Here is a 23,175-nt window from a genome sequence, read left to right as displayed (position 1 = left end):
TCAATGACTGCTCTATTAGATTTCAGACTTACATGGGGCCTGTAGCCCCTTTGTTTTGGCCAATTTCTCCCCTGTGGAATGGGTGTATTTACCTAATGCCTGTACCCCCATTGTATCTAGGAAGTAAATGACTTGCTTTTGATTTTACAGGCTCACAGGTGGAAAGGACTTGCCTTGTCTCAGATGAGACTTTGGAATTGGACTTTTGGGTTAATGCTAGAATGAGTTAAGACTCTGGGGGACTGTTGGAAGGGCACGATTCTGTTTTGACATGTGAGGACATGAGATTTGGGAGGGACCAGGCACAAAATGGTATGGTTTGGCTCTTTGTCCCCACCCAAATCTCACGCTGAATTGTAATTCCCATAATCCTCATGTGTCAAGGACAGGACCAGGTGGAGGATAACTGGATCATGGGGGCAGTTTCCCCCATGCTGCTCTCATGATAGTGAGCGAGTCTCATGAGATCTGATGGTTTTATAAGCATCTGGCATTTCTCCTTCTTGCACTCATTCTCTCTCCTGCTGCCCTGTGAAGAGGTGCCTTCTGCCATGATTGTAAGTTTCCTGAGGCCTCCTGAATCATGCTGAACTGTGAGTCACTTAAACCTCTTTTCTTTATAATTACCTAGTCTTGGGTATTTAATCATAGCAGCATGAGAATGAACTAATACATTAAGTTTAAACCACAGCTTTAAACTTCTATATCATCAAAGCTTTTCACCTGAGTTGCCAATAAATGGCAAAATGACTAAATCTAATTTTCATATTATTTTGTTTTCTTTTCTTTTGATACAGATATTGACAGGTAGTAAACCACTAGCTGAATGAGATAATTATAAAACTATTAACATCTGAATAACTGTGAAGTTAAATATATGATTTTTACATCATGAAAAAGATGAAAATTTTAAGTATCAGTGAGTTTCTTAAAGTTAAAATCAAATTACAGATAAGTAACAAGCAATGGAGAATTTCCTTGTCTAGAATAGTATGTGAGTCTCATATTCAAGATGCTTCAATTACTTCACCCTTCACCACAGAACAGTGTATGATTTCAAGTCCCTCTAGAACAGGAAATATCCTGATCAACCCTAATTATCAGGTGGTAATAAAGTCCATAAAGCTTTTTATTTCTTCTTTTTGACATATTTTCACTATATGATTAAACTATACAACATATACAGAACACTAATTTGATGACGCTCCACTTATTTGCCACGATCCATTTAATGCTTGAGATTATTTCTCACACTGCTCCCATGTTTGAAGGCTGTTGTTCTCTAAAGGATGACATTAGTGAAAGAGATATTGTTGCTTCCACATGGTAAAAATAAGTTATACAAGACACAAGACTGTCAAAGAGGACCATCTGGCATTTTCTTTGATGTATCTGTCATGAGGTGGAATAAATAATAGATTCAGAATTTGAAGACCAATATTTAAAGCATAGCCTCACATTTTGGTAGTTAAATAATTACACTTGCCCACTTTACTTACTTTTTTCACCTTTACTTACTTTTTAAAAATGGGAGTTACATTGATTTGGAGGGTTGAAGGAAGATGGTGGGATACAATACCCTACCCACTGTGCCCCTGACAGGAAAACCAAATTTGACAACTATCTACACACAAAAAAGCATCTTCATAAGAAACAAAAATTAGCTGGGCACAGTGGCTTATGCCCATAATCCTAGCACTTTTGAAGGATGAGGCAGGAGAATTGCTCGGGCCAGGGAATTCAAGACCACCCTGGGCAACATGGCGAAACCCCATGTCCACTAAAAATACAAAAATTAGCTGGGCAAGGTGGCACATACCTGTAGCCCCAGCTACTAAGGAGGCTGAGCTGGGAGGATTGCTTAAGCCCAGGAGGTGGAGGTTGCAGTGAGCTGAGATTGCACTACTACACTACAGCCTGCATGACAGAGTGAGACCCTGTCTCAAACAAACAAACAAAAAAAGAACCAAACATCAAGTAAGGACTCTCATGGTATCTGATTTTAACTTAATATCTCTGAAAAGAATAGGAAATAGGAAACAGTCTTGAATTGCCAATGCCACCCCTCTCCCATTCCCCTACAGCAGCTGCATAGCTCAGAGATATCTGTGTGCTTGAGAGGAGGAGAGTGCAGTAATTATGAGACTTCACATTAAACTCAGTGCTTCCCTGTTACAGTGGAAAGCAAAACCAAGTGGAACTCAGGTGATGCCCACACAAGGAGGGAGCATGCAGATCAACCCTAGCCAGAGGAGAATCGCCCATCCCAGTGGTGGGAACTTGAGTTCGAGCCAGCTTCGTTACTGTGGGCTGAAGTGCTGTGGGGCCATAAATAAACTTGAAAGACAACCTAGACCACAGGGACTGCAAGTCTTAATGCTGAGCTGGGATTGGAGCAAGTGGACTCAGGGGTGATGCAAGCTACTGAGAAACTAGCTAGGGCAGCTAAGGGAGTGCTTGTGCCACCCCTCCCCTAACTCTAGGCAACACAACTCCAAAAGAGACCTCTTCCTTCCACTTGAAGAGAGGAGAGGGAAGAGTAAAGAGGATTTTTATTTTGATTCTTGAATACTAGCTTGGCCACAGTAGGATAGAGAACTGATCACGGTTGTAAGGCTCCATTCCAGGCGCTAGCTTCTGGATGACATTTGTAGACACACCCTGGACCAGAAGGGAATCTGTTGCTGTAAAGTGAAGGACCCAGTCCAGGCAAAGCCTATCACCTGATGACTAAAGAGCCCCTGGGCCCTGAATAACCAGTAGGGATACCCAGGTAGTAAGCTGTGGGTCTTGGGTGAGATTCTGAGAGGTGCTGACTTCAGCTGAGACACAACACATTTGAAACTCTGATGGCTGTGGTGAGAAACTCCTTCTGCTTGAGGAAAGGGAAAAGTAAAGGGAACTTTGTCTTGCACTTTAGGTACTAGCTTGGTCACAGTGGGGTAGAGCACAAAGCAGGTTCTTTGCACAAAGCAAGTCCTGAGTCCGGGACTTGGTTCTTAGACAGCATTTCTCGACCTGTCCTGAGCCAAAGGGGAGCCCACTGCCCTGAAGGGTGAATCCCAGTCTGGCAGAATTCACCACAAGTTTACTGAAGTGCCCTTGGGCCTTACGTGAACATCAGCAGTAGCTTGGCAGTACTCCCCATGGGTTTCTGGTGGTTGTGGTCATGGAGTGAGGCTCTTCTGCCTGTGGAAAGGGGAGGGAAGAGTGGGAAGGACTGTTTCTCATGGTTCAAGGACTAGCTAAGCCACAGCAGAACAGAATACCAAGTAGACTGCTAAGGTTTTTAACTCTAGCCCCTAGGTCTCAGATGGCATCTCTAGACAGGCCCAGGGCCTGGAGGAAATTGCCACCCTGAAGGGAAGAACACAAGCCTGGCTGGCTTTACCAACTGCTGATAGCAGAGCCCTAGCGCCTTGAGCAAACATAGGTGTTAGCCAAGTATTGATTATAGTGGACATTGGGTGAGACTCAGGGCTGTGCTGGCTTCAGGTCTGACCCAGCGCAGTCTTTGTGATGGTGGCCACAGGGGTGATTGTGTCACCTCAGCCCCAGGTGGCTCAGCACAGAAACAGATAGACAGACAGAAAGGAAGACAGAAAAAGAGGGAGAAAGACAGACTGACTGACTCCATTTGTTTAAGAGAAAGTAAGGGAAGAGAAGAGTCTGCCAGGTAATACAGAGAAGTATTCTGGATCTTATGTAAGACCACCAAGCCACTGTGAGTCTATGAGTCTCCAAGAATAACAGAATTACTAGGCTTCAGTCTCCTAATACAGTTATGACTTAGATCACAACACCCAAGTCCTTTTGAATGCCTGGAAAGCCTTCCTACGAAGGACAGGTAAAAACAAGCCCATGATGTGAAGACTACAATAAATACCTAACTTTTTAATATCCATGCCCAGATACTGACAAACATCAATAAACATGAAGACCATCCAGAAAAACATGACCTCACCAAACAAACTAAATGAGGCACCAGGGATCAATCCTGGTGGAGAAAGGTATGCAACTTTTTAGACAGACAATGCAAAATAGCTGTGTTGAGGAAATTCAATGAGATTTAACATAACACAGAGAAGGAATTCAGAATGTTATCAGATAAATTTAACAAAGAGATTGAAATTAAAAAGAATCAAGAAGAAATTCTGGAGTAGAAAAATGCAACTTACATATTAAAGATTGAATCAGAGTCTCTTAATAGGAGAATTGATTAAGCAGAAGAATTAGTGGGCTATTTGAAAATACACAGTCAGAGGAGATAAAAGCAAAAAAGAATAATGAAAGAATGAAGCATACATACAAGATCTAGAAAATAGCCTCCAAGGGGCAAAGTTAAGAGTTACAGGTCTTAAAGAGGAGGAAGAGAAAGAGAAAGGGGAAGTAAATATATTCAAAGGGATAAGAACAGAGAACTTCCCAAACCTAGAGAAAGATATCAACATCCAAGTACAAGAAGGTTACAGAAAACCAACCAGATTTAACCCATAGAAGACCACCTCAAGGCATTTAATAAGCAGACTCCCAAAGGTCAAGAATAAAGAAAGGAGCCTAAAAGCACCAACAGAAAAGTAACAAATAATATACAATGGAGCGCCAACACACCTAGCAGCAGACTTTTCAGTGGAAACCTTACAGGCCAAGAGACAGTGGCATGACATATTTAAAAGGCTGAAGGAAAAAAATTTTACCCTAGAGTAGTGTATCTGGAGAAAATATCCTTCAAATATGAAGGAGAAATAAAGACTTTCCCAGATAAACAAAAACTGAGGAATTTCAACACCAGACCTGTCCTTGAAGAAATGCTAAAGGGAGTACTTCAATCAGAAAGAAAAGAATGTTCATGAGCAATAAGACATCATCTGAAGGTACAAAACTCACCAGCAAAAATAAGTACACGGAAAAATACAGACTATTATAACACTGTAACTGTGGTATGTAAACTACTGTTAAGTAGAAAGACTAAAAGATTAACCAATCAAAAATAACTACAACAACTTTTCAAGACATAGACAGTACAATAAGGTATAAACAGAAACAACAAAGAATTAAAATTAAAAAGTTAATTAAAAAGTGGGGGACAAAGTTAAAGTATAGAGTTTTTATTAGTTTTCTTTTCGTTTGTTTATGCAAGCAGTGTTTAGTTGTTATCAGCTTAAAATAGTGAATTATAAGATAGTTTTTGCAAACCTCATGGTAACCTCAAATCAAAAACCATACAACAGGCACAGAAAAAATAAAAAGCAAGAAATTAAATCATACCACCAGAGAAAATCACCTTGACTAAAATCAAGACAGGAAGGAAAGAAGGAAGAGAAGACCACAAAACAACCAGGAAACAAATAACAAAATGGCAGGAATAAATCTTTACTTATCAATAACAACACTGAATATAAGTAAACTCTCCAATAAAAAGATGGAAAAATATATTTTGTGTCAATGGAAACCAAAAAAGAGCAAAGTAGCTAGGCTTATATCAGCCAAAATACATTTAAAGACAAAAACTATACAAAGAGACAAAGAAGGTCATTATATAATGATAAAAGGGTCCATTCAGCAAAACGATATAATGATTATAAATATATGTGCACCCAAAACTGGAGCACCCAGATATGTAAAGAAAATATTATTAAAGAAAGAGATGAACTCCAATAAAATAATAGCTGGAGACTTCAACACCCCACTTTAAGCATTCAACAGATCTTCTAGACAGAAAATAGTCAAAGAAACATCAAACTTAATCTGCACTATGGACCAAATAAACCTAAAAGATACAGAACATTTCATCCAATGGTTGTAGAATACACATTTTTTTTTAATTTTTAATTTTTTTCTTTTCTCTTTCTTGCCCTATCTTATGGTGCTGAAGAATACATATTCTTCTCAGTACACAGATCATTCTCAATGACAGACCATATGTTACGTCACAAAATAAGTCTTAAAACACTCAAAACACATTGAAATAACATCATGCATCTTCTCTGACCACAATGGAAGAAAACTTTAAATCAATAACAAGAGGAATTTTGAAAACTATACGAACACATGGAAATTAACAATATACTCCTGAATGACCAGTGGGTCAATGAAGACATTGAGAAGTAAATTGAAAAATTTCTTGAAACAAATGATAATGGAAACACACATACCAAAACCTATGGAAAACAGCAAAAGCAGTTCTAGGAGGGAAGTTTATAACTGTAAATGCGTACATCAAAACAGAAGAAAAACCTTCAATAAACAACCTAATGATTCATCTTAAAGAACTAGGAAAGCAAGAGCAAACCAAACTCAAAATCAGTAGAAGAAAAGAAATAGTAAAGATCAGAACAGAGATAAATGAAATTAAAATGGAGAAAACAGTACAAAAGATCAATGAAACAAAATGTTGGTTTTTTTGAAAAGGCAAACAAAATTGACAAATCTTTAGCCAGAATAATTAAGAAAATACGAGAGAATAAATGAATAAAATAAATAAATAAAATCAGAGATGAAAAAGGAGAAATTACAACTGATACTGCAGAAATTCATAGGCTCATTAGTGGCTACTATGAGCAGCTATATGCCCATAAATTGGAAAATCTAGAAGAAATGAATAAATTCATAGACACATACCATGTACCAAAACTGAATCATGAAAAAATCCTAAACAGACCAAATGAGACTGAAGTCATAATAAAAAGTTCCCCAGTAAAGAAAAGCCCAGGATCTGATGGCTTCACTGCCGTATTCTACCAAACATTTGAAGGAGAACTAATACTACTTCTACTCAAATGATTCTGGAAAATAGAGAATGGAATACTTCCAAACTCATTATAGGAGGCCAGAAGTATTACCTTGATACCAAAACTAAACAAACACACATTAAAAAAAACTACAAGCCAAATATCTCTAAACAATATTGATTTAGAATCATTAATAAAACACTAACAAACTGAATTCAATAACACATTAAAAAGATATCTCTTCATGGCCAAGTAGGATTTATCCCAGGGATACAAGGATGATTCAAAATATACAAATAACTCAGTGTGATATATCATATCAACAGAATGAAGGCCAAAAACCACATAAACATTTCAATTGATGGTGGTGCTAAAAATGCATCTGGAAAAATTCAACATCACTTCATGATAAAAACCATTACAAAACTGGATATAGAAGGAACATACCTCAACATAAAAAAAGCCATATATGATAGACCCATAGCTAGTGTCATACTGAATAAGGAAAAACTAGAAGCCTTTCCTCTAGGGTCTGAAACATGACAAGGATGCCCACTGCCACTGTTATTCAACATAGTACCGTAAGTCCTAGCTACAGCAATCACACGAGAGAAAGAAATAAAGGGCATTCGAACTGGAAAGGAACAAATCAAATTATCCTTGCTGGTAGATGATATGATCTTATATTTAGAAAAACCTAAAGACTTCAATGAAAAACTATTAGAATTGATAAACAAATTCAGTAAAGTTGCAGGGGACAAAATGAACACACAAAAATCACTAGGATTTCCATATGCCAACAGGGAACAATTTGAAAAATAAATTGTAAAGTAATCCCATTTACAATAGCTACAGAGTAAACTCACTAAGAATTTACTTAACTGAGGAAATAAAAGATCTCTACAATGAAAACTATAAAACATTGATGCAAGAAATTGAAGAAGACACAAAAAAATGGGAAAATATTCCATGTTCAAGAACTGGAAGAATGAATATTGTTAAAATGTCCACACTACTCAAAGCAATCTACAGATTCAATGCAATCATTATCTAAACAATGACATTCTTCGCAGAAATAGAAAAAAAATCTTAAAATTTATATGGAACCATAAAATACCCACAATAGCCAAAGCCATCCTGAGTAAAAAGAAGAAAACTGGAGGAATCACATTACCTGACTTCAAATTATATTACAAAGCTATAGTAACCAAAACAGCACGGTACTGGCATAAAACCAGACACACAGACCAATGGAATAGAATAGAGAACCCAGAAACAAATCCATACATCTACAGTGAAATCATTTTTTTTACAAAAGTGCCAAGAACATATAGTGGGGGAAGGACAGTCTCTTCAATAAATGGGTCTAAGAAAACTGGATATCCATATGCAGAAGAATGAAACTAGATCTGTATCTCTAGCCATATACAAAAATCTAATAAAATTGGATTAAAGACTTAAATCTAAGACTTCAAACTATAAAATTACTGTAAGAAAACATTGGGGAAACTCTCTAGGACACTGAACTGGGCAACGATTTCTTGAGTAATATCCCACAAACACAGGCAACTAAAGTAAAAATGGACAAATGAGATCATATCAAGTTAAAAGTTTCTGCATAGCAAAGGAAACAATCAGCAAAATGAAGAGACAACTCACAGAATGGAACAATACATTTGCACACTACCAATCTGACAAGAGATTAATAACAAGAATATATAAGGAGCTCAAACAACTCTATAGGAAAATATCTAATCATCTGATTACAAAATGGGCAAAAGATATGAATAGACATTTCTCAAAAGAATATACACAATTGGCAAACAAGTTTCTGAAAAGATGCTTAACATCATTGATCATCAGAGAAATGCAAATCAAAACAACAACAGGATATCATCTCACACCTGTTAAAATTACTTGTATCCAAAAGACAGGCTAACAAATGCTGGTAAGGATGTGGAGAAAAGGGAACTCTCATACACTGTTGGTGGGAATGTAAATTAGTACAACCAGTATGAAGAAGAGTTTGGAGATTCCTCAAAAAACAAAAAAATAGAACTACCGGCTAGGAACAGTGGCTTACAGCTGTAATCCCAGCACTTCGGGAGGCCGAGGCAGGTGGATCACTTGAGGTCAGGAGTTCAAGAACTACCACACAATCCAGCAATCCCACTCCTAGGTAGGTACCCAAAAGAAAGGAAATCAGTATATCAAAGAGATATCTGCACTCCCATGTTTATTGCAAAACTATTCACAAGAGCCAAGATTTGGAAGCAACCTAAGTGTCCATCAACAGATGAATGAATAAAGAAAATGTGGTACGTATACACAACGGACTACTTGTCAGCCATAAAACTCAATGAGATCTTGTCATTTGCAACAACATGGGTGGAACTGGAGGACATTATGTTAACTGAAATAAGCCAGGCACAGAAAGACAAACTTCACATGTTCTCACTTATTTGTGGGATCTAAACATTAAAACAACTGAATTCATGGAGACAGAGAGTAGAAGGATGGTTACCAAAGGCTAGGAAGAGTAGTGGAGGGATGGGGGAAGTGGGGATGACTAATGAATAAAAAAAAAAAAAAGAATAAATAAGATCTAATATTTGCTAGCACAACAGGATGACTATAGTAAAAGTAATTTAGTTGTACATTTAAAAATAACTAAAAGAGTATAAGTGGATTGTTTGTAACACAAAGCATAGATGCTTGAGGTGATAGATACCACATTTGCCCTGATGTGACTGTTACGCATTGTATGCCTGTATCAAAATATCTCATGTGACCCATGAACATATATACCTACTATGTGTCCATAAAAATTAAGAATAAATAAAATGGGAATTGCAAGTATCTGAAAAAGGCAAGTGTTTGTGAAAACATTGTCATCTACCTGGGGCTCTATGCCCTTAAAAATTCTATCCATACCATTTAGATAGCCTGGAGCAGCTGGTTGGAGCTGGAGTTAATGAAGTAAGGTGTGGGAATAAACAGGAAGGGTTTCCTCCACTCAGGGACCAAGGCTATGAAACATTCCTTCCTTATCTTGGTTGAGTATATTTTCCAAGGAAGACTCTTCTGGAGCATTCCCAGTGGGAGCCAATCCTTAAGTTAGGAGAGAGGCAGAGCTTGGCCAGAGGGCTCAATCTACCAGCAGAACCCTTTGCCATGTTACTACTTTGGTACGCGGTGTACAGAGTGGATGAGTGCCAGTTGAAATGGAACTGGGAACAGGTACGGGGGGGAAAGCAATGCTCAGCCAGGGACCTTCTGGGCCTCAGGCTTGATTCAGTGTGTACCAAGGAATGCCAAAGGCAGATCTTGTTCCTACTGTGCCATTCTGACCAAAGAGGCCCTGACCAAAAGGACAACCATCTAGTCTCAAAAGAGAAGAGATGGTATCCTCCTGACAATCAGCCTCTAAAACTGCAGCACTACTTCTTGTGGAGGTAAGGAAGGCTGCCACTAAGAATGTACATAAGGGTCTTTAGAGATAGAACAGTGTCTCCTCATCTGTGTTCTGCAAACATTAAACCCATAAAATGCCCTGGAAAAAGTCTCCCTGCTATCAAGTGCATTTGGGAAATAATGTTTACTATATTCCTCAACTAGGAGGATCACACTACCCCTTAAGCACATGCAAGGGGCTGACAAGTCATGCCACTTAAAAACATCTAACTTTATTTAACCAACCTTATTAAAAGAGGTTAACATTATTTAGTGGTTAAGAATAGGGGTTCTGGAGCCAGACCTTGTACCTCATGTTCCTCTACTTATTAGCTGTGTGAGCTTGGGCACGTTGTGCTCCTGTGGCTCAGTTTCTGCACCTGTTGTAAAATGGAAATGGAAATAATAATATACCTTCCTCGTGGAGGTGTCATGAAAATGAAATGAGCTACTAAGTACAAATCATTGAGAACAGTACCTGGAAAACAGAAAGAACTCAAAAAAATTAGCTATTATAATTTATATTATTATTGTCTGATTATTAACATCTAATTTTTTTTTTTGAGACAGGGTCTGACGCTGTCATCCAAGCCACAGTGCAGCGGCACAATCATGGCTTACTGCAGGATTGAACTCCAGGGCTCAAGAAATCCTCCTACTTCAGCCTTCTGATTTGCTGGAGCTACAGGCATATGCCAGCACACCTGTTAATTTCTTAATTTTTTACAGAGATGGCATCTCATTATGTTGCCCAGGGTGGACCTGAACTCCTGGGCTCAAGTGATCCTCCTGCTTTGGCTCCCAAAGTGCTGGTATTACAAGTGTGAGCTACTTTGGCCAGAGAAATGCTAAATATAGAAAAATCCCCTCTCTTCCCAAAGAGAAGTCAACATACTCTCTGTAGCACAAAAACACAACTAAGAAATCAGAATTTCAGTCTCCAATATCAGCTTAACCTTCTTGGGTATGTGTTTCCTTATCTATAAAAATAAGATTATTAGACTTATTATTCCTTCTAGCTGCAACAGGCCAGGATTCTAGGAAAAATACATAGTTGCCATTAAAACCAGCAGCTCTTGCCCAGTCCTGGTTCCAACCTGGTTGCTTTTAAGATTCTACCTTGCAGACATCTTACCCAGATTTAAAGCTGCCATTGCAGGACTTCAGGTTAAGAGCTGGTTGTTGCCCAGCAAGATGGGTATGGAAATGGCCTTGTGCCACCTAACCCCAGAGTTCTGAAGCACACAGAGTGAAATAAACTAGCAACGGCAATAACGTCAACAGGCTGCAACTTGCCTGCTCCAGAGGACCCATCTGCACCTCTAATGCCGACTGCCTTGGTTTCTGGCACAAAAGCTTGAGCATCATTCCCATATTCCCTACTGTGGTACTGTGGTCTCCAGTAACCAGAAAGTCCCATCCTATATATTGATTATTTTGCTTGTCTGAGTCTTGCCAGCTCTTTCTAAGGGCTGAACTCTTCTTTGAGTTTTTCTCATTTGTACAAAACACCAGGTTGCAGTTTCAATGTGGATACCCATCTGTGCTCAACTTTGTTGACATGTCTTAAATCCAGACCTTATCTGTTGAGTCTAGTACTGCCCCAGCAGAGAAAGGGCTGCTGCTTCTGCCCTGAGTGTGTACTGTACATACCTCTGTGTAACCCAGCTCAGTCTTTTAGATTTCTAGAATGTCACATGGCTGTGTCCATCTGCATTTTAATTGTGCCTTCATCCACCCATCCAGCCATCTGGCCAGTCATCCAGTATTTATTAACTTCTTCCTACATCCAGGCACTATACTAAAATCTGTTGGCACAATATTGAACAAAAACAGACATTCCCTCATTCGTTCATTCAACACATATTTTAGTAGAGGAAAAAGGCAAACAAATAAATGAACAAGATCAAAGAGTGGAAAGTGCTCTGAAGAAAATTAAACAAGGTAAGGTTACAGAGTAATGGTGATGTGAAGAAGGGGGGTCAGGTTGGGCCTCTCCTCAGAGGGGATACCTGAACTGAGACCTGAAGGACAAGAAGCAGCTGGCCATGCAAAGACCTGGTGCAGAGTATTCTCCCAGTAGCAGAGAAAACAGCCAGTCCACAGATCCTACAGCCAGAACCAGCTCATGATAAGGACAGGGAGATAGGGCCAGTGTGCCTGGAGCCGAGTGACGGTGAGAGAGCCAGAGATGAGGTCAGAAAGGGAGGCAGGGCCAAGATGTTCCTCGGCCTTATTGGCCAAGATAAGGAGTTTGGATTTTATTTTCATTGCAACAGGATGCCACGCAAGAATTTTAAGCAGGAAGTGACTTGATAAGGAATGATAAGTCCATCCATCTTCTTGGGACTACTGCAACAACTTAGTATACGCTTAGCAATATGTCAGTGAATCTCAATCAAATCCTACATTTTGTTGGCTTATAATCACATTAGAAATAGTAAGGTACTGTAACAGAGCGGAAGCTATAATTGTGACAAAACCACCAAAAGAGATCCCTGTTGGCCTGAGAGAAATGTTACAGTGTAATTTAAGAAGTTAGAATTTCATATCATGTTGTTTTAATTAATAAGATAAACTCTTCTTTTGGAGATTCAGCAGTGATAACAGCTCAAGCAGGAGCACCAAGTGAATCCTAAAATGACAGCTTTACAGAAAAAGAAGCACTGCTCACAGTGACTCAGCCAGAAAATAGGAGAATTGGAAATGTAAAGCAAACTTTAACAAGTGTCATTCTGCTATTTTATAGCTCTTGCCAATATAGCTCTTAAAAAATGTGCATGAAACTGAGTTTCCAATTAAAAAAAAAAATCCTAAACACAGGCAAAATTAGAAGCCCCATTCCTTGCCATTATAATACATGATGAAGTGGGTGGTACAAAGATGAAAAAGCAGAGCATCTTTCTAATCCTGACACACACTTTCCTCCATTTTCACTGATCCTTCATCTGGGAGTGAGGACCTGCATAGGGAAGATGATTCCTGGTATGTTCCTTATAAGAATACGTCTTTCCAGCGGTGATAGCAGGGACCAAACTAGCTCATAAGATTCTGCCAAGTTTCTCTCTATCTGTGATACTGGGAAAGCATGTGTGTTTCTGACAGTAATATTCAGAAAAGGGACTAAAACCACAGGAAGTAAAATCACCAATAGAAAAGGGCATTGAGTAATTAACATTCAGACCACTCTAAGAGCTCCTCTAATTAAAGGTGCTAAGACCACACTAATGCCGCCAATTGCAGGCCAGGCTTCATGCACCTGTGCTTCCATGAGATTGAGATGACATCCTTAAAGGGAGCAAGGCCTCCTGGGTCTCGCAGGGAAGAAATACAGATTGGTCTTCCTCTCAAACCTCCCATATTTGGTTTAGATTACTCTTATACCTTTAATTTCTTTAAGACTTGTGTTGAGGCTATTTTGTAATAAAATTACTCTTAAGTTAAATCAGACATGGATGACTGTCCTATTTCCCTCAATATGCCATAAAATCCTTTAAGTCAGTCATTTCTCTTGCTGCTCACTCACCCATGGCATGCAAATTTCAAACAGTACATGAGGGAAGGAGTGAAATAAAAAATTATTGTTTCTCAGCTTCACTCCTCAAAGATACAACTGTTAAGTTTCTTGTCTCTCCCTCCATGAACGTTTGTGGGCATATACAAACTTTTGCATTATGCAATCCCATGAGCAGAACTTAAAGAAATATGGATACACAGAATTTTAAATCATATCTGGTTTAAGGCAGCATATGAATAAATAACATAAATACAAACTACTGCAAAATATGGGGAGGCTGTGGACATTCTACGGCAGATCTAATAACCTGTCTCCAACCACCACTCACACCCGCTCCGCCTCCAGGACCTTAGTGGGCACTGCAGTTGGTGGCAGATGGAGTAACCCCGGTGAGTGAGTCCAGTTTGGTCTCTGACCCACTGAGTGTTTCCTGGCCAACTCAATCCATTGCTCCAGACCTCAATTTCCTCTCCTACAAAATGAGAAGATGTTATTTAAGGTCCCTTTGAGACACCAGGATTGGAGTTGACCAACAGACAGCAAAAACAAACAGGCATGCTAAGGCCAAAGACTGTACTCTATGAGTGCCTGAGGCTCAGAAAGAGGAAGAGCATCACAGAGACAATCCATGTAACAGATTTCCAAGAGGAGAAGAATGTAAATAAGATTGGAGCAGTTTTTTTCTATTTCTTGAGATATGATTCATAGGAAAATCCACATCTTGTTTTACCATATAACAGAGGTACCAAGCAATATACAATGCTCCTGAAGTTTTCTTACGATACATTAAAAACCCAGAAGTAGAAAAATCCCATGTTTATATATTCCTCAGCAACGTACGTTGTATTACCACTAGCACCAGAGGGCTTGTGAGTATTTTCCCATTGTGAAGAGTCGCAGATATGTGCAATTACATGTAGTAGTGATAGGGCCACAACTTAAGCCACAAGTTAACATTTAATTCTCATTTGCCACCTCATCTGACAATTAGCTGACTGTGAGGGAGGTGGGGAGTCTTCCTACTGGTCATCTTGCTGGCCAGTCTACATTTGCAGAAATGACTTAGACTAGAACAAATAAATATCAAGGGCAGTAGGGAAGTGATAAGGGAGAGGGCTAAGGAGAGAGAGGGAAATGGCTCGGAAAGTAGAACACCTTTAAACAGACCAATCCTGTTAAACATCCATTTGGCAATTTGACTTCAGGCTAACAGCAGCAAACCCACTAATAATGATTAAGATTCCTGGGTCTCCTGCAAACTTGGCAGAAGGGAGGTGGCATTCACAAGTGTCTGCCAGATCTTCTGGCCATTTCCCAGAAGGAAGATGGGAGCTGGAGAACAAAGCCTGGAGTTACAGAGCTGTGAGTTCTGCCACAACTAGACAATTACCTAGTCAATTCTGAGCCTCTATTTGTTCATTTATTTAAAAAAAGATAGACAAAGGCGGGATGCGGCGGTTCATGCCAGTAATCCCAGCAGTTTGGAAGGCTGAGGCAGTTGGATTGCCTGAGCTCAGGAGTTTGAGACCAGCCTGGGCAACACAGTGAAACCCTGTCTCTACTAAAAATACAAAAAATTAGCCAGGTGTGGTGGCATGCACCTGTAGTCCCAGCTACTCGGGAAGCTGAGGAATGAGAATTGCTTAAACCTGGGAGGCGGAGGCTGCAGTGAGCCGAGATTGTGCCCCTTTACTCCAGCCTGGGCAACAGAGTGAGTCTCTGCCTCCAAAAAATAAACAAAAAACATATAGACAAAGCAATACATGCATTATGCTTATTGCTATGATTTGAAACTGGGAAATTCCACGGGCTATCTCCTGTGAAAGAGAGGATCCTTGAAAAATAATTCCAAGTAAAACTGAGAAATCACAGCCTAGAAAAGAAGCCATTGCTCACCTGAAAGGAATTCATATGGCGAAGGGATGAAGGCAGATTGGCATTACTCCTTGATAATATCAACAGCAGCTCCAAGCAGGTTGCAGAGGGCAGGGTTAGCGGGTGGACGCTGATGTCACTTTCCCACAAGCTGACAAGTCTGGAACACACCAACACATTAACTTTCAAAAATGCATTATCATAATTATTTTAAAAATCTGAAATGAAAGAAGAAAATTCAATTGTGAGAGAAAAAGGCAAAGTACAAAAACTAGAAATAAACTATATTAAAAATTCACAGAGAACATGTCCAAGACATTTTTATGGTGTTGTTGATATAAAGCAGATGGATCAGGCAATTTTTCAGGCCATCATTTCATACTCTGAAGTATGCAGTCACAGGAAATGCTGTCTTAGTTGTGTGGGACCCGCTGGGGAAGGGGTGGCAGAGACTAACGGCTAACACACTGAATGCTCCCTACATTCTATGCCCTGTTCTACATGTAATATCTTGTTTACCTCTCAGAAACCTAAGAGAAGGAACTATTGTTATCCCCATTCTACAGCTATGAAACTGGTTTTCTGAGCTGGATAGGCCCTTATGGAACATTTAGCTCAGTGATTTTCAAACTTTTAAAAAGTGACAGAATCCTTTTGTCCAAAAAAAAAAAAAAAAAAAAAAAATCTTGTAACAGCCCCAACTTACAATACAAATAAAAGTGAAGCTGCTCTGTCTGAAGGGGAAAGGTTGGCAGGAGGCCTCCCTTCATCTTCCAGAGTGGCCCTTGAAGCATCTCTGCTATATCCTGCGGAACCTATTTGAAAATCCTTTCATTTTAGAGATCAGGAAACCAAGGGCTAGAGAAGTAAAAGGATGTGTCTGAGATGAGGCAATGTGTAGAAAGCGATATGGCTGGGTCTAGAATCCTGGCTTCCTGGCTCCTCATCTAGTGCTTACAGCAAAGGAAAACATCAAAAAATAATTATGAGAAAATAAAGTAATAAGAATAGCATGAGTTTTAGGTTTTCAACTTTTCTATTTACTTATTTCCTATCTGATCTGCGACCAAAGTGTCTCTTATCACTAATTTTAAAGATATATGTATATAATATTTATATTTGTTTATATAAATATATATGTATTTTTTGCCACTTCTATAAACTTCTCTCTGAAAAGCGATCTTTAACCAAATCAGTGGTGAATAATGGAAACTTGGAGAGAATCAGTAGTTCCGGGCATGATGGATTTTAAACACTTTACAGAACAAGTCATGGCAAATGGTTTAGATGTTTTATCAATCGGATTACTTATTATGCTAACAGATTTCTGATGTGGGGTAATGCAGTTCACTCTCCTTTGAAGCACTGGCCAACTAGTTGGACTGGAATAAGACACTGGTCCAATTTTAGTGTAGAGGAGAACAGATCACTCTCAGTGCCCTTTTAGCTCTTAGTAGACTCTTCAGCTGGATCTGGGAGCCAAACTGACACCAGGCAGATTAACAAGAGAAAAGTCTACAAATTTTATTAGTTTTGCATGTACATGGGGATCTTTACAAGCAAGTGAAGTCCAAAGAAGTGGCCAAAGCAAGATGCTTTTATACATTTTTAGGCACAGAGTGATAAGTATGAGGAACATAACAGGACAAGGAAAATCTGGCTAGAGGAAGTAAATTTTCTAGGGGAGTCACTGGAGATATATGGTGTGGGGGTGTGTAAAACAGATGGAAGATAAGGTAAATATGTTTATTCAGGTCCATTGCAGCCTCCAATTCCAAGTCTCTGCTGATAAGCGCTGTTTTCTCACCTTGGTATCGAGAGGGTACTCTTCCCAGAGGGATCTTGATCACTTGCTGCATGCAGGAAAGGACAAACCTTGGCCTTTAATTTTTTTTTTTTTTTTTTAGAAAAATCAAAAATTTTAATCTTTATATATAACATGTCAAGACCCCTACTTGTTTGTAAAAAGTTCCCCACCCCCCTCAAAATTTGTAGAGCATAATAAGTCTTGGCCTAAACTGACCTGATTTGTAAAATATCTTCCTCTGTGCACTTTTCCCTTCAGCCTGAGGCTCTTTGCTGATCCGCTCACAGCAGAAGCAGCTTGGCTTTCCTCTGGGAGTACCACCAGCCTGCAAACCTAGAGTGTACTCTCCACCCCTGGGTCACAGAACTTCATTCTCCCCTGCTCTGTAACCCAAGGACCTTACAGCCTCTGAGGCCTAACACCCAAGCTCTTCCTTGCAGAAGAGCTGAGATGCTAAGGAGACCATCTGCAGCATCATAATAAGCCCTTGGGATTTGTTGAGCTCCCACATGGCTTTCTTCAACCACCTGGCCCACTTTCTTCAACCACATTAGACTTTGGAATGCGTGTCTTTAAGGCACCAAGTGATCTTAAGAATTGGCTCTGTTTCTTTGAATCCAGTGATCCAAGTTCCTATCTCAGTGGGACCTCCAAAAAAAGGATTGACTCTGCTTCTAATGTAATGCCTACCTTTTACACACCAGTTATGTGTTAGTGACTGCTGGATGCCAGTCCACACCCCTTCAAGCACCTCACAGTCCCAAATGGGGTGCTCCTACAGGTCCCAGGGTCCTGTTAGTGGAAGAAAGGCAGCTCCAGGAAGTCTTCATCTAGCCTTCCTGACAGGAAGTAGTTAATCCTCTGGGAAATAGGCTTGCAGTCTTGGGAAGAAAAGAGTTGTTCCTCCTTGGGGATATACATCATCATCTTGGCAATTTCATTCAGTGTCTCTTCTGTATACAGAAGCTCCTAGCTCAGGAAGGCATCCCGTCCACATAGCCTCATGAAATTCTAATTTCTCCAAAGTTTTCACCTCTAAACAATCAATATACCAATCTGACATATTTTGAGATGGCATGTCCTTCACTCCTTCATAGGCAAAGGCACATTTAAGTGTATTTTCTGTGTTTAAAATAATCATCTTATATTGATTGACTGGCTCTGCTATTCTTTTTGCTTTTACTCATTATATAACATTTTCGACATTTCTCTTGAATGTAAATTAAAACGTTGCTGTCTTTTCCGTAATTCAAACTTAGTACTAGTGCAGTGGCTCTAAGCTCACTGTCCACCCACACTCCTTCCTCATGCTCTCCATAATCCACTGTTGACTTACATATACAGTTAACTGGGCCTGGAAGGCAGTTATCCTTGCTGCTGAATTTCTGTTCATCCTGTGAGACCCACTTACGTATCATTTTCTTAGAGATATTGTCCTGCTTCCTTTATAAGAACTTCCCTAATACCATACTTACATCACTTACGTACTAGTAAGGCATTTGTAAGTGATATAAGTATGGTATTAGGCAAGTTTTTATAAAGGAAACAAATACCTTACTAGTATTCTTATTTGGGATATGTCTATGTCTCTAATTCTTTCTAGATCAGACATGAGTGATTTCCTCTAACTTTCTCGTCTTATTTGGAAATAAAGATTTAAAAGTTGCCTCAATGTTGCTTTTCTGCAGACACAGTCAGGTATTAACCTCCTACTGCCTAAAAGAAATACCTTTTTAATTTTCCCCAACATTTGTTATGTTCAATAAAACAACTCAAGTTTTCAGAATTTATACCCCTGACCCCAACTCCTGCCACCCACAATAGGGTTCGCTGAAGCCTATTCTGAATTTTTTTAAAAAGTGTGGTGAAAAGGTTTTTGCATTTTCTGAATTGAATCTCTTGCCCTGGATTGTGAATGTTCCTTGGGAACTCATCAGTGAATCTCTAAGACCTATTCCAGGCCCATCATGCTTTGGACTTTCCTGAAATGAGGTAAACACTGTAGCCTGGACCATGGCCTGCCAGGGTAGAAAGCATTTCCAGACAGTTACTTTTTCATCATTTTCCATTCCTCTTTGGGCAGTAACATATTTGCAAGAGAAAGGCAAAATGGTAAATTATGTAAATAAATATTTTGAAGACACAGTTACTTAGTTAATTACGGCTATAACATGGTTGCCTTTAATTTTTACAAAATTACTTCAGTTTTGTAAGCCTAAGGCCTTAGGTTTCTTCTGACTATCACTTATCCTATGGCTAACACATCCAGACACCAGGTCAGGCACTTTACTTATATTTGCTGTCTCTAATCCTAAAGCAGCCCTGAATGGTATGTATCATTCATCCCATTTTAAAGACAGGAAACCAAAGGTCAGAGAAGTTAAGTGATTGTCCAACATCATGCAGTTAGCAAGTAGTGGGACCAGGATTCAGTCAGGTCAGCCCGAATGCAAAGCCTGCGCTATTCGCACCACACCACAATGACTGCTGAGGACACTGTATATATTATCCTCTCCAAGCAAACCATAAGTAGGATTTTAATAACTGAATCTGCGAGTGCCTACTTCTTCTGCAAGATAACCCTTTGGCTTGCAAAATATAGTTGAGTATTTTGACCTTTTTTTAAGAAGTTATTTGGTGGATCACCTGAGGTCGGTAGTTTGAGACTAGCCTGATCAACATGGAGAAACTCCGTCTCTACTAAAAACACAAAAAATTAGCCGGGTGTGGTGGCAGTGTGCACCTGTAATCCCAGCTACTTGGGAGGCTGAGGCAGCAGAATTGCTGGAACCCAGGAGGCAGAGGTTGCGGTGAGCCAAGATTGTGCCATTGCTCTCCAGCCTGGGCAACAAGAGTGAAACTCCGTCTCAAAAAAACAAACAAAAAAGATGCTAATTTATTTTGTGTGTGTGTGTATTTACTTCAAAACTTGACTAGGAAAGGTGGTAAAATAGACATTGAAAAATGCTCATGTTAGAGTAAGTGAAAATAACCATGTGATGAGAAAAAAAGATGAAGAGGCAATACACTCACAGTTGTTTCCACTACAGGAAAATAATAATCTGGTTTTTACATTTTCTTCTTTACACTTTTATTTTCCAAGTGTTATTTTTGTAATCAGAAACAAGTTAACATTATGCTGTTGATGTGATTTCTGGTTCAGACAAAGGAAATTTTAAATGCTGCTTAAAAGTTTCAACATGCTGCTAAATGGCTATGGTACGACCTATCAAAAATGGACACTTAAATAGAAATAAAAATACATTGGCACTGCCTTGTCACTCACGAGCGAGTGATCATGGACAGGCACTCTGGAGCCTAGTTTCCTCACAGGACCTTTGAGTCAGGTACACAACCTGTCCAATGTATCAAACTATCAAAATTTATACAGAAGGACATTGTTACAGTAATGATAACCACAGTCACAAAAAAGATACAATTAGTTATCAAGTTAGTTACCCATGTCTCTATGTAATTACAGACATTTGCATGGTATGTAAATCCAACACTGGCATTTTAAACTTAATCCTTAAAATATTCTGTGATTTAACAATTTTTATTCCCATTGAAGCACATAAAGGAAATGAGTATTATCTTGATCACAGAGCCAATAAATGATAGGAAAAAAAATCTCGAGCATGATCTTTACCATCTGAATCCTATTCTTTTTAATACTCACATGAACAAGGCAAAAGTATATTAAGCATTATTTAATTCCACCCAAAGAGATTAAAAACCCCAAAGGCAAATTATAGGGTAAGTTCTAGATATCTCAAAACACTTCATCTTAAAATAATTTGAATAATCTTATTTTTGAAATTAGACAAACTAGCTGGGTCTAATATGGCTCAAATTCCTAATGTTCATCCTGCTGTTTCTATTCCCACAGTATGTTTTTCATGAGTCTCAGGACTTATTTCTAATGTTACGATTTATAAACTTTCTCTGTAATTTCAATCACATAAAATATTACTTTAATCACAGGAAGCATTCATACATATGAACAAAGGAAGTAATAAATAAAAAATGAAATTAGTTGTTTAGGAGAGTAAGAACTACAGGTAACTTTCCCTCAAAACTTCAGGTAAAGTTTTCATTTTTTTTTTTTTTTTAATTTAGGGAGAAAGAAATAAAGAAAAGAGAACAAAATGGAAAGAGGAAGAAATGACTTAGCATACTGAATCTATACAGTATATCCTAAAACAATCACCAAACTCATTATGTGGAATTTAGGACATATGTTGACAAAGCCAGAGGTGTCACTTGCAACTCTGCCCATGACTCACATATTATATTAGTTTTGGTTCTCTAGAGAAACAGAACTAATAAGATAGACAGATAAATAGGGAAGTTTATTAAGGAGTGTTAACTCACACAATCACAAGATCCCACAATAGGCTGTTTGCAAGTTGAGGAGCAAGGAAACCAGTCCCAGTCCCAAAGTTGAAGAACTGGGAGTTCAGTGTTTGAGAACAGGAAGCATCCAGCATGGGAGAAGGATGTAGGCTGGGAGGCTAAGTCAATCTAGCCTTTTCATGTTTTTCTGCCTGCTTTATATCCTGGCTGAGCTGGCAGTTGATTAGATGGTGCCCACCCAGATTAAGGGTGGGTCTGCCTTTCCCAGCCCACTGACTCAAATGTTAATCTCCTTTCACAACATCCTCACAGACACACCCAGGATCAATACTTTGCATCCTTCAACCCAATCGAGTTGACATTCAGTATCAACTGACATTAAATATCAATACAAATGTCTGTTGATACAAGCATTTTAACAACCATAGGGCAGAATCTGGAACATTTCTGGTATTTCCTACAAAGACATCACAGACTATTGGACCTAAATCAGTAATTACCCACTATAAGTCAATAAGAAAGATACTTCAAAAGGAACAATAAATGAAACATCAGTTGAAACTTACTTCTGTGATTTTTAAAGTACTGAGAGAGGAAAAGCTTTCTTAGGAGACCAGAACTGTCAGTCAGACGACCTTAGTCTAACTGACCAAAATACAAGTAGAGGACACACCATCCTTATTTCTAAACTTTTGCCTTGTCAAAATTCCCTAGAGAAGCAACTATGGCCTATCTATTTTCAAAGAGGCATTGAGAAGGGGAAAAAAGGTCACTTTCTGTCACTTCTAACGAAAATGGTGAAATTGAGAATGAATCAAACCAATCAAGATCAAGAAAAGAACCTGAGTAAATAGAAAGGTGATACAGTCTTCTAGGAAACATGGAGGTCGTTTAATCTAACACAGGTTAAAATGACAAACAGAAATGATATAACAACTCTATCCAAATTAAAATATTTAAAAAGAATCCAATATATTATTGTGTAGAGAAGAAAAAAATGGTATGTATGAGAGAGTTCAAGATGAAAATATTTAACTTAAACCTCATTTCTCATATTTTAGTAGATAATTTGAACTCTTCAAACCTAGAAGAACCTAAGAAAGCAAAGAGCGTATTAAAGATATTGAAATATTATGTTGCTTATACCTGTACATTTTAGATGCTCAATTTCAAAGCTATACCAATGATACGCCCATCAATTTAAGCTCTCAAACTAGCAAAACAAGCAAATGACAACAACTTAGTGATAGAATTTTTATAAACATTCACCTATTTAATACATAACCAAAATTCTGAAATTCTTATAAGCCACTCTTAGGAATACAACGTTTTGAAACATCTAAATATATTGGAATGTCTGTTCTGATTAGCCATATTGACTGCATTATACTTAAAGTATTTCAAAAGCATTAATTAAATAAAAATAGACCCTGAAA

The 23,175-nt window shown here is 38.7% G+C and overlaps 1 protein-coding gene across 8 annotated transcripts in view; it reads right to left on the bottom strand.

The window, feature by feature from the left end:
* The window catches only part of UBE3D (ubiquitin protein ligase E3D), a 179,844-nt gene that overhangs the window by 51,554 nt on the left and 105,115 nt on the right, over window positions 1–23,175 (bottom strand). For 3 of the 8 annotated variants that reach the window (XM_002808392.4, XM_028847396.2, XM_077999708.1), the window contains one exon: window positions 15,598–15,736. In XM_002808392.4, the coding sequence (XP_002808438.4) occupies window positions 15,598–15,736 (139 nt within the window). Of the gene's footprint in view, window positions 1–3,113; window positions 3,190–10,488; window positions 10,565–15,597; window positions 15,737–23,175 lie in introns of all 8 variants that reach the window. The other 5 variants (XM_077999705.1, XM_077999709.1, XM_077999707.1 and 2 more) reach the window with 3 other exon arrangements.

This window comes from Macaca mulatta, chromosome 4, assembly GCF_049350105.2.
Source record: "Macaca mulatta isolate MMU2019108-1 chromosome 4, T2T-MMU8v2.0, whole genome shotgun sequence".
Lineage (NCBI taxonomy): Eukaryota > Metazoa > Chordata > Mammalia > Primates > Cercopithecidae > Macaca > Macaca mulatta.
This window is presented reverse-complemented; position numbering and strand designations above follow the sequence as displayed.